The 12,497-nt window shown below is 45.1% G+C and overlaps 1 protein-coding gene across 3 annotated transcripts in view; it reads right to left on the bottom strand.

Moving 5' to 3' along the window:
• The window catches only part of meak7 (MTOR associated protein, eak-7 homolog), a 24,263-nt gene extending 12,179 nt beyond the window's left edge, over nt 1-12,084 (bottom strand). For 2 of the 3 annotated variants that reach the window (XM_061773471.1, XM_061773472.1), the window contains exons 1-5: nt 11,928-12,084; nt 6,573-6,790; nt 6,128-6,379; nt 5,917-6,061; nt 1-56 (exon numbers count right to left, since the gene is read on the bottom strand). The exon at nt 1-56 is cut by the window's left edge and continues 156 nt beyond it. In XM_061773471.1, the coding sequence (XP_061629455.1) occupies nt 1-56; nt 5,917-6,061; nt 6,128-6,379; nt 6,573-6,743 (624 nt within the window). In that variant the 5' untranslated portion in view covers nt 6,744-6,790; nt 11,928-12,084. Of the gene's footprint in view, nt 57-5,916; nt 6,062-6,127; nt 6,380-6,492; nt 6,791-11,927 lie in introns of those variants that run through there. The other variant, XM_061773473.1, reaches the window with a different exon arrangement.
• Between the last annotated feature and the right edge of the window lie 413 nt (nt 12,085-12,497).

Below are 12,497 nucleotides of genomic sequence, written 5' to 3'. Positions count from 1 at the left end.
TTGGGGTACTCTGAAGAGCCAGTCCTCCAAACAGGCAATATCATAGCCTCCCTGGTCTTTCAAGAAAATGAAACATTTTTGTCACAATCAACTTACCTCAAGTCAACTTTTTTTAATAGAGCTTGTTAAAATACAACAGCAGTTGAAACCAAGTGTGGTAAATAATACAAATACAAAATAAAACACAAAACAAAAATAATAATATTCAGTTGAATTAAAATATAAAAATGTGTTATGTTAAAAACATACAAACAGTCTGTGACATCAAAACACTCCTACAGCGCCTCCACTGTGTCTAATAAATACATTTGGGGTGGAACAGTTTTTGAAAACAGTCCTAACGGTTCAGTTAAGACTGTTTCGGTTCGGTGCATATGCGTCCCGTTCGGATCATAACGCGGATCTCATCCACGCCCGAGGCCCTGCCACCAAGAAGCTTTTTAAACACCTTGGTGACCCCAACCCCGGAGATGGGAGAGACCACCTCAGAGTCCCCAGAATCTGCTTCCTCATAGGAAAGCGTGTCAGGGGACCTGAGGAGGTATTTTAAGTATTCAGCCCACCAACTCACGTCCCGAGTTTAGGTCAGCAGCGCCCCAGCCCCACTCCTCAGCGATAGGAAAGCCCGTCTCAGAGACCCCAGACTCTGGTTCCTCATGGGAAGCCGTGTCAGTGGAATTGAGGAGATCTTCGAAGTATTCTCCCCACCAACTCACAACGTCCCGAGTCGAGGTCATCAGCGCCCTATCTCCACTATACACAGTGTTGATGGTGCACTGCTTCACCTCCCTGAGACATCAGATGGTGGACCAAAATTTTCCCAAAGTCACCCAGAAGTCGTTCTCCATGGCCTCACCAAACTCCTCTCGCACCCGGGTTTTTGCCTCAGCGACCACCAAAGCTGCGTTCCACTTGGCCAGCCAGTACCCGGCAGCTGCCTCCGGAGTCCCACAGGCCAAAAAGGCCCAATGGAATGCCTTCTTCAGCTTGACTGATTCCCTCATTGCTGATGTCCACCTATGGGTTTGGGGATTGCCGCCACGACAAGCACCGACTACATTACGGCCACAGCTCCGGTCGGCCGCTTCAACAATGGAGACGCGGAACATAGTCCACTCAGACTCAATGCCCCCCTCGGTACATGGTCAAAGTTCTACCGGAGGTGGGAGTTGAAACTCGTATGACAGGGGACTCTGCCAGACGTTCCCAGGAGACCCTCACAATACATTTGGGTCTGCCAGGTCAGACGGGCATCTTCCCCACAATTGTCCACTGGGGTGAACCCCAACGTACTGGCACCGAGACGTAGGTCAATCAGTATGCTCACACTAGCTCGGCGCATCTCATCGCAGGCAACTCCAGAGTGGAAGAGAGTCCAACCCCTCTCAAGAAGAATGGTACCAGAGCCCAAGTTCTGTGTGGAGGCAAGCCCCACTATGTCTCGTCCGAATTTCTCAACCTCGCACACCAGCTCAGGCTGTTTCCCTGCCAAAGAAACATTCCCATCCTAACATTCCCTGTCCCGAGAGAAGGGTTCGCGCTGCCCGTTCGCCACGTCGCCAATGGCTAATTGAAATAGGATGTGGCGAAGTAAATATTGCCCACGTTCACCACGCTGGTGATTCTAAATTGCCTTCGTCAAAACCCAAAAGCCCTTCCTGATAAAAGTTAAAGTGAGTACGCTCATTCTGTCATGTGTGAACGGTGTTGTTTATCCCCCTCCTCCCCCGCTTTGTAAAATGCTTCAATCTAACGGCCAGCCGCTTCTGGCTAAGCAGTCAGGCTCACGGGCTTATTATTTATTACCGCGATGTACGTTTGAAATGTCGATGGGCAGTGTGTTCAGCAATTCACATTAGTTCTCACAGCGAGCTAGCTGCCTTCTTCATCAATGCATGAGTCGCTAATCCCATTTTAGTTGGCATGCCAAGCAGCGGCAGCTGGCTCGAAGCAGTGCTAGACGTAGCTAGCTAATCATTTGGGGGACCAAGACAAACATAGTCATGGCCTCCTCCCTGCCTACCTTATGTAATTTAGACCACTTTATCCTGCTTTTGAAATCCATTGCAATTATCTGACAGCTAAAGTTAGCCTGCTAATATTTACCACAAAAATTTAGAATTTGAGTAAATTCTAGATAAAGTCCTTACGATCCTTCTTATTATAAGGAAATCGCTCAGTCAATATTCTACAATGATTGAAGATTTTTCTGTTTACAATTCAATAGTAAAATAAAGATGTGTTCTTCATATCAATTCATCATAAAATTTAGGCCAGGCCTACAGGAAAAAGTTTGTTTGTTGGCTACATCCAATGTTGTGTTGATCATACCATAGAATAATTTATTTCGTGTTTGCTAATGATGAACTTCCTTCTGAAAAATCGCATGCTAAATCACAATCACAATATGTGTTTAAAAGAACCCCCCCCCCCAAAAAAAAACAAAAAACAACAACAACTTGCAACTAACTATTTTCCCAAATCGTTCAGCCCTACTCCTGAATGATGACGAGGTAGTTTTAATTGGGCCCACCTTGTTAAAGCTATCGGCTTTCTAGTAATGAGGACTGGCGAAGTGTGGTTGATGGTTTACACATAAACACACAAAGTTGTGGCTAACTACACACGTGTGGCTAGGAGATTTTTATACTGTTTAGCCAAATTGGCTAAGAAGTTTCATGATTCAGTGCCAACCCTCCTATAGCTAGCTTCTGTAGCCAGGGATCAGATTGGCCGCCGCCCGTCTCCCATTGCACCCGACCCCCTTGGTTCATCCAACATGTCGTGAGCCCATGGGAAGGGGGACCCACATTGCCTCTTCAGGCTGTGCCCGGCCCGGGCCCCAGGCGCTCGCCATCAAGCCCCACCTCCTGGCCTGGATCCAGAGGGGAGCACCGGTGACCTGCGTCCAGGCAAGAGAAAACATCTTCCAATGTTTGTATTCATCATAGGGGATCTTTGAGCACTGCTTTGTCTGGTCCCTCACCTAGGAACTGTTTTCCATGGGTGACCCTACCAGGGGCATAATGCCCCGACAACTCATGCTGCTTTTCCATTGCAAGTACCAGAATGGCCTGGCCCTGCTCTGTTCTGGCCTCTGTTGCTTTTCCATTAAATATATAAAACGGACATGCTCTCGCCAGATGGAACCATAACCCCCAATCTCGGACTGGGTTGAATCCCTGTCTCCGCTCCCCCGCTGAGACAGACGGTCACAGGAATGCCTGGTTTATCTCACACGGACGCTAAATGAATTACCAGCCAGTTTGAAGGAGCTCATCAAAGCGGAGACCAGAGAATCCTGACTTCTCACCCGGACTTTAAATTAATTAACAGTTACTCCAGAAACCTGGGCTCCCAGTATTCAGAAGACCCCCTATGTGTGCAGGGCTCAAGATACCGACCCAAAAAGTTTGAAAATCCGCTGGTCCCGCATGGCAAGATAAAAGTTAAAAGGACCATTTGCCCTTCGAAATGCAACTGAAGACCTCTGGGACAATTGATGGGAACTGGAGGGTTACTCCCAACAGCAACAACACTCGGGACCAGCTTCACCGAATTTGAAAGTTGTGTGACATTTTAAGAACTTTCCCTCTCTCGGGCTTGTGCATAAAAGGCCAAAGCTCCTTTGTCCTTGGCGCTCGCTCTCGCTCGTTCGTTCAACCTTGCCGAAGAACCTGGCCCAGCCAGGAAGCCCCACCTCTCACCACGAGGACGCGCCTGACCTTCCCCTGCCGCGGGACACCCTGCCAGCGCCGAGCTACCATGCGGGTGCTTGGGCATCTCACGGACAAAGCTCCATTGGGAAGGAAACGGTCGGAGCACATCAGCTCCGAGCACCCGCTTACCATGCCACTCACGGGCTTCGGCCGCTTTGCACTTGAAGCTTTTTTTTTCCCTTCTCCCCCTTTCTTTGTCAAAACCAACTGTCCTCGACTGGACCGGCCAATCATCCGGGAGATCGACCAGCCTGCCTAAATTGTGTTCCACGCAATGTAAGGCCAATGTGTGGTTGACTAAAGTACAGATTGGTACATATTTGGGTTTAAATTAACTGCAACAGGAATCCCATCTTTATGCATTGCACACCGCACAGTTTGACCTGCTTTACGAATGCTTACCTGTACCTTGTTTTCCTTTCCTCTGCTTTGTTTCCCTGTAGTTAGACCCGTTAGATTTCATACAAATTTATATAAACCCCACTACCTGTATCGTTTGTGTGTTTAGATACGATAAGAGACCTCTGGGATCTAGGATTCTTATTTAATTCCTGTAGCAACCTTCAGATTATGAGACATAGAGGTTTTTTTCGTCACTTTTTAAAAAGAGACGTGATGCCTCTTTACGAGATAAAATAGTCTGATTTTAACGTTAAAACTAGGCTTTACACGATCAGGACTTTTGGGGCCGATCACCGATCAGCAAGTTTAAAAAAACGATAATCGATCACCGATCTGATCACAAGATGGGGCAATGTGTCTAGTTCAGTGATTCTCAACCAGTGTGCCGGGGACACAAGTGTGCCGTGAGTGCTCTTCAGGTGTGCAGTGGGAAATTATAAAATTTTACGTAATTGCTCAAGAGATAATGTATTTTGTTCATCAATTTGTGCCAGTGAGGCATAGTGACAGACAAAACAAATAAATGCTCTTCTATTAGATGGCAGGGAGTACTTACAATAATTAATGTTTCCACTTTTTGTGACATTTTTGTTTGTTGGTGTGCAGTGAGATTTTTCAATTGTAAAATATGTGCCTTGGCTCCATGAAGGTTGAAAATCACTGGTCTAGTTACATAACTTGTTCATTTATTATATATACTTTTGTACTGTATACTGAGTATCTTAAAGTATTCTCCTGGATTTTAGACAAAAGTGAAAACATCAATGACCTCTAGGGGGGCATTCAAGGATTGGCCACAGACATAAGTTTAGGTCAAATCAACATTACAACATGACAGAAATAATGGGTGCTAACTTACTGTAATTAAATACAAATACTGTTAATGACATGCCGACTTTGTCACTGTCCCGATTATATGGACGGGTGTTTGTATCTGTTTGGCTTTTCCTTTTTTTTAATTTTTCTTTCCCCCACGCTGCGTTGCTTGAACGCGGCATGCTCCTCCTTGTGTACATTCTTCAGGTGCCCGATCAAATTTGTTGTGTTGAAGAATTTAGATGACGTTCCCTACGACGTACTTCAGTTGTGCACAGACTCCAAATAACTTACGTGTTGTTTGTCTGAGACACCGCAAAATACTGTAGTCCCACAGAGACGTGTTTTTTTCACCGACAACATTGAAAAAGATGATTGGCCGTCAGATAGTTACAGTACTACGCCACAAGACAAGGCTAAAAATAAACTAGCTTTTGGATTCATATGCGATGGCGACGCAGAGTAAATGTCTCTTGCGGAGCTGATCGATGATGTCATTGATCGGCTTGGAGAATTATGACATGAAAGCTGATCAGCATAAAATACTAATTATCGTCCGTTACCGATCAAACCGATCAGATCGGTGTAAAGTCTAGTTAAAACGTAAATTGGACTAACCCGGAATTGAACGCAGGCATTTATTTCTCAAATAAATTACGTTTTATCCCAAATCCATATGCACTACATATTATATATATATTGTAGCGTATACAGGTTAAACAAAAATGTAATTAATTTAGGGGAAAAGAATAAGATGGACGCGACGCCTGCCCTACTTCCGGTTTAGCGTAATTTTAAATTACAGCGTTATAAATCAAGCTATTTTAGCTATTAAGAGGGGCACCACGTCGCTTTTTATGTGGATAAAATTTAGGAGAAGTGACGAGAAACCTTTTTATCAGTCTCGTAATCTGAAGGTTGCTATACACACACATATGTATATATAAAAAATTTAAAACTGCAAAAGTCACCTGTTTACCTGTGGGTTTTAGTTCTGAACACAACTGCTCTGCCAAGAGTTTGACACACTGAGAACCATCACCCATTTTGGCTGGTTTCCACCCCTGAAGGAGTCCTTTATAGACCAGAATCTGAACTACAGCAGAGATAAGGTCCTGTAGGAACTATGAAAGAAAACACATGAGTAAGGTGGATATGACAACAATGAGTTCTACTGACCCTGTCCTCACCTCTGTTACTTGCTCATAGGTGACAACCTTGGAGCATGCGCCACCCTGGGACATAGCCATAACAAGAGGAGCTCGCTCTTCTGCAGTACCCTGCAGGGTGTCTGCTAGGAAGATGACCAATTGCTCGCGACACACTCCTGAAGCGGCAGATGTACTGACTTTGCCACCTGCTGTTGCTCCAAAGTCAATGCTACACATGCCCTGGTATGATCTCCTTACCATGGAGTCTGGTGCCAGCATACACATGGAGGACTGGGAACACAGAATGATCAACGATTGCATTTGAATATACAATTTTAAAAAAATGTAAATTAAAAAATAAAAAGTCTTTTTCATGCAATGCTATATGATTTATATAGACTTACAAATATTTTTTTTAATTCTTTATTTGGAAGCCATGAAGATCAACAAAAGTTGCTTATCTGTGTCATATGGCTCGTACTACCTGCAGCATCTCAAAGGTGAGAGTGTTTCCTGCTGTTGCTTTCTTTTGGGCTCCTGCAGGGACCAAAACATTGCCCTGAAGGCGGTCAAATATTCCTTCAATCACTGGCCGATCTTCTGGACGGAAGCGGGACAGTCGCTTTTGCACCACCACACTCTCACTGTTGCCCATGATATGCTGTCAGTTGGTCACATCCATGGTATTATGCTTGTATACAGCTATGTACAAAAATACAGAAAATATTTCGGGTCAATGTCAATTGTTATTTGCAAGCTCCTTAGTCCTAATTCCTCTGATTACATGTTAGAGCTTCCCTCCTATCGATCAAGATGATGCAAGTATAAGACTGTGGAGGGGTTGAGTTTGGTGATGTGAGGGGTGACGCTCATTACCATATTTGCAAGCTCCTCTGTCCTCAATTCTCTGTTTTCATGTTATCCCTCCCCAACCAGATTGGTATATTGAGACCTTGCGACTAATAATTTTAAAGGACTCAATATACCAAGACGACGGTCGGTCAATGTGCCCGACTGACAGCAGACTGCAGGGTCAGACGTCAGTCGGCACATCGGGCATGTTAAAGCGAAACAGACACACTGCAATAAGTCCACCCCGATGCCAACTAATATGTACCGAACCTTCTGCGCATCCGTGAGAAGTATAATCCCTCCATACCTTCGGCAGCAGTAGTCAGTGTTCCTCATTCCAAAAAAAGGTAAACGGAACTTCTGATCCGGAAGCTTTACGATACTACTGTACTACTGCATGTTACGGTACAGAGATAGTCAGTGCTTCGCCAACCCCTCACAAACCCTCAGGCAGCGCATATTTGTCAAGGAGGTTGGCGTTACATGACCTGGTTGTGCTGTATATATGTATAAAGTGTTGGCATGTGCAATGCATCATGTAATGAAAATAGTGAAAAATACTTTGGTTCCAAACATACATTTGTATCCAGACAATAATACAATTGTAACAAAGGGAAGCTCATTCAAGACTGTCTCTGCTCTTAATGGTAAAGCACATACAATTCAGCTTGGCAGAGAAATAGTAGCCAGTTAGAGACGGATTACAGAATTTGAAGCGAGGTGAGGCTGTTGCAAATTCAGCCATTTTGATTATCATGGACATTCTTGCATTTAAAAAAATCAATTTAAAGGGAACAAATCAATATTTGATTGTTTTACCTCCCTAAATTTATACACACACACGTATATATATATATATATATATATATATATATATATACACATACACACACACACACACACACATGCGTGTGTGTGTGTATAAATTAAGACCAGAGAGCTGTGTCAGGGAGAAAAGCAAGCCATTTTGAAGCTGAGAGAAGAGGGAAACTCAATCAGAGCTATTGCACAAACATTGGGCATATCCAATACAACAATTTGGAATATCCTGAAAAAGACAGAAATTACTGGTGTACTGAGCAACAGACATCGAACAGGTCGGCCAAGGGTGTCAACAGCAGTTGATGATGGAAACATTCTGAGAGCTGTGAAAAATCACCCAAAGACAACAGTCAGTGACATCAATGCCAACCTCCACATAGCAGGGGTGAAGGTATCATAATCCACTGTTCGAGGAAGATTGTCAAGGTCAAACTTTGCTTATATCTTGCATTTTGGTTCAACTGTGAGCAATTTTTCAAAAACCGTCACCAAAAATCAATACGAAACTTTTTCTCATTCTGATTACTGTAGTAGGTGGCAATGGGAGCCCACTACTTACTACAGATCAGATTTTGAAGATATCTTGTATTTTGGTTAAACTGTGCAATTAATTGTCAAAAATATTTACGAAAATTCTAAAATATTCACCAAAAAGCTATAATTGTCAAAAATATACACCAAAAATCAATAATCTGCTCTCCATCCCTGGGTGCTGGGTAGGTGCCTGCTGGCCCCACTCTGGATACCTCGTCCTGGTCTCCGGGTTGGGGGCTGGGAGCCGTGCTGTTGTATCCTGGCCCTGTGTCCTCCTCTTCCCTCTCCCCGGGGCGCTCTGCCGTGGTCGTCGCCTCTCTCTCGCTCGGGCTATGTGGGGTCCCCAGCTGACTTGGGGCCTATGGTAGGGTGCTGGTGTGGCCTGCCTTGGACGGGCCCACCTTCTGTGCCCTGTTCTGGTCGCTGGGTGGTGGTCGGTGGTGGCTGGGGCAGGGGGTTCTCTGTGGTCTTCCAGCCGGTCGGGACGGCCCGCTGAGTCTAGCCTCTTTCTTCACACACGCACAACACATTTTTATTATTCACACTGTACATATTTCGCACATTGGGCACATTCGCATCTCATTCAGAGTCTCCTGGGGGGCTGGCATGAGACATGATGCGGCGGACACCGGGCCTGGTACTGGTTCTTCTGTGCTGGTCTCCGGTCTGGTCGGCCCCCTTCTCTGCCCTGCCAGTCCTCCAGTTTTAATGTATCATAGACACGTCAGTGGGGGGAGGCCAGTGTCGGGCTGGGGAGGACACTCGGTCAAGTGTTCCGGCACTCCGGCCTGCTCTCTGGGCCGCCATGCCTTTTTCCTGCGGATTTTTAATGCACCACATACATTCGCACATCCTTTGGGGAGGGTGGTTGGCCTGGGTAGGCTTGACGGTTGCAGGTCAACTGCTGACGGTTGGAGGTCAACTGCTGAAAAGATTGTCGGTACCCCCCTACCCACCCTTGAGGACTTGCACGCTGCCAGAACTAAGACAAGAGCGTGCAAAATCCTCTTGGACCCTTCACATCCTGGTCAACAGCTCTTCCAGCTTCTTCCCTCAGGTAGATGCTACCGAACAATGCAAACTAAAAGTAGCAGACATTCCAACAGCTTCTTCCCTCTTGCCATCAACTTCTTAAACAGCCACATTTCTGTCGGGCCAATTATACATTACCCGTGCACTCACTGTAGTAGTCTTGCGACGTGTTGACCAGAACTGGCCACTCATGCCAGAGTAGCATCTGCCCCACTTGCACACTGACTGAGGAGTATCTGCAACATTTGCACAATCGACATTGTCCCAGATTATCGCACTAGTCACTTTAAACTACATACATTCCTTGAAGTCTCGGCACCCTTTGCACAATGGTCATTGCTCCGGACTATTGCTCTACTAGTCATTCAAACTGCTCTAATTGCTAGAGGAGTCTGCATCTTTTTGCACAATTGTCAAAAAAAAATATTAATAATATGTACCAGCATTACCAGCAACCTTTTATTGCTCAGTGACTGTTTTTCTCAATGTCTTTATGTCTCAAAAGTATTCTCTGTCAATTGACTGTCTGGTTTCGTAATTCCTTGTGTGTTTTTTAGACATATTTGGCAAAATAAAGATGATTCTGATTCTGATCATTTCCCCGTGACTGTCTCGCCTCACCCCCACCAGTCTCCCCAATTGTAATGCGTGACACCCCATCACACAGAATCACGGTGCAGGAATAATGGTTGCTAGTCAGGGACCTGGAAATTATAGTAATAGGGTGGTGGGTATTCACATTGCACTTGGCTTGACTCCCGAGGCCTACAGTCCCCCCCCCCTTCAGTTGTCGGGCCACGGGGAGACGGGGGTCCCAACCCCTTTGGATGACCGCCTTCCTCTCCCCTCTCCTGGCACCCTTGCCCGTCATTGCTTGTGGCAGGTGCTTGATATGGGCTCACTGCCGTTGGGCTGTGACCTTTTCGGCTGCCAGCTGGCTCCTGCAATGGGCCCAGTTGGTGTTTGGGGCTCCCATGGTGTCTGGCGGTGGTAGGGGTGGCGGTAGCGGTGGGGTGCGCTGGGTGGGGTGTGGGGTCAATTGGGTGTGTGGGGTGGTGGTCCGGTACCCTTGCCCCTCCTTTTGTAACTGGTTGGGGTGCTCGGTTGGGCTGAGGGACTGGGGAGTGGGTGGCGTCCCCCTGGCTAGGTCCCCGACAGAATGGGCTCACTGGCTTGGCCCCCCTGGGGGGAGGGGGAACCAACCTTCCTCGTTGTGCCGGCACAGCAACTCCGTACACCAGTTGACTAACATGCATGTGATATGGTGCTCATTCACCAATAACGTCCATAGACACGCTAGTGGCTTAAATCGCTTATGCTGGGATAACTAATAATAACACAGGTTATATTACGATGTCAACTCACAGGTTCTTCCAGGTGTTTAGACACAAAAATGAATCCCACCGCGCCACACATGCGTAGCACTGTCTTGCTCATTTCCCACATTCTGTCCTGTCCTTTTCTGTCCTCTCTTATCTTGTCCTATTGGTTAGCTGTTGCATATCCTCACCGGGTGTACTCCCCGTTCGCATAGAAGATTTTACTTTGTAATGTTATTTATAGTCAAATATCTAAACGAACTATTGTTCTGCTGTACTTTGCACACCTGTTCCCCTTGTCCATTCTGTCCCTCGGTCTATTACCCAAAACCCTTTTCTGTCCTGCTGACTTTTCAATAAACATCAGAATGATTTAAAACATAAATAAATAAATGAGCAGAATAAGTATTTCAAAGTTTGACCTTTAGTAAGTAACGGACTCTCATTGCCAACTACTACAGCAATCAGCATGAGAAGTGTTTTGATTGATTTTTGGTGAATGTTTTTTATTTATAATAAAAAAATAAAAAATAAAAAATAAAATGTACACAGTAAAACCAAAATGCAAGATGTCATCAAAGTTTGACCTGTAGTAAGTAGTGGACTCCCATTGCCACCTTTTACAGCAATCGGAATGAGAAAAAGTGTTTTCATTGATTTTTATTAAATATTTTTGGTAATTAATTGCACACAGTTTAACCAAAATGCAAGACATCAACAAAGTTTGAGCTGTAGTAAGTAGTGGACCCCCATTTCCACCTATTACAGCAATCAGAATGAGAAAGTGTTTTTATTGATTTTTAGTCAATATTTTTGCTAATTAATTGCACACATTTTAGCCATAATGCAATATATCAGCAAAGTTTGACCTTTAGTAAGTAGTGAACTCCCATTGCCACCCATTACAGCAAACAGAATGAAAAAAACAAACACCTTTTATTTGCTATACGGTGATTTGTTACAGATTTGTCACACTGGGATGTGTCATTTAGACTGTCCCTAACACAGACTGTAAGCGAAAAGTAGAATCAAGCGCCGTTATTGCATATACCTTTGCAGTGGCAACAAATTCAGCAGCTTGTTGTTTTTTTGGTAATTATTTTTTTTTTTTTACAGCTAGTTTCTGAAATTGTCCTCCGCGTACGACACGTGTGATAAAAGTCGAAGATGAAGTAATGAGGCCGAGTACGAGCGTGCGAGAAGTGAATGTCAGCCGAATATCAAACATTCGACATCTTTTTATTTATTGTCAAGGGGTAAATAATTCGTTGGTTTCCTACTTGTAGCCGCCTCGATCCACGGTGAGCTCCTGAGACGGTTCGAGAAGCGGGATGAGCCATTACACAACACAAAACGACAGGCACGACGAATATAGACCGGGCAGCAGTAGCTAACCGTACGAGCAATGAAACGCATAGCTTCCAGAGACTGCTGCGCGTCACAGAAATACTAGCCAGTCATACTGGACGATGACGACTAGCTCTTTCGTTATTGGTCCATGAAGACGGTAGGTGGGATAAATTAGTTGTGGCGAATCGGTACGCGACGTGCTAAGTGACGGCGACCTTGGTGGGGGCAACTTTCCCAACAAAGGCAATGCATGTACATTGAAAGGAAGTTTTACCTTGCTCATCTCTTCACCAATTTTCATATTATTTACATTTTTGTCAACGTACAAGTACATTTTTACCTGTAAAAGGTTATTCCCAGTGCCCTTGTTGTGATTAGTGCGGCTTTGCGTTCAACTGTGTGCTGACATTCTTAATTTGTTTTGGTGCCTTCCACAAACAGGGAACGCGCTGACACTTTGCCCCCAGTCGCTTTGCCTCGGCACATGTACGCAGCTGAAA

This window comes from Phyllopteryx taeniolatus, chromosome 5 (assembly GCF_024500385.1).
Source record: "Phyllopteryx taeniolatus isolate TA_2022b chromosome 5, UOR_Ptae_1.2, whole genome shotgun sequence".
Classification (NCBI taxonomy): domain Eukaryota; kingdom Metazoa; phylum Chordata; class Actinopteri; order Syngnathiformes; family Syngnathidae; genus Phyllopteryx; species Phyllopteryx taeniolatus.
This window is presented reverse-complemented; position numbering and strand designations above follow the sequence as displayed.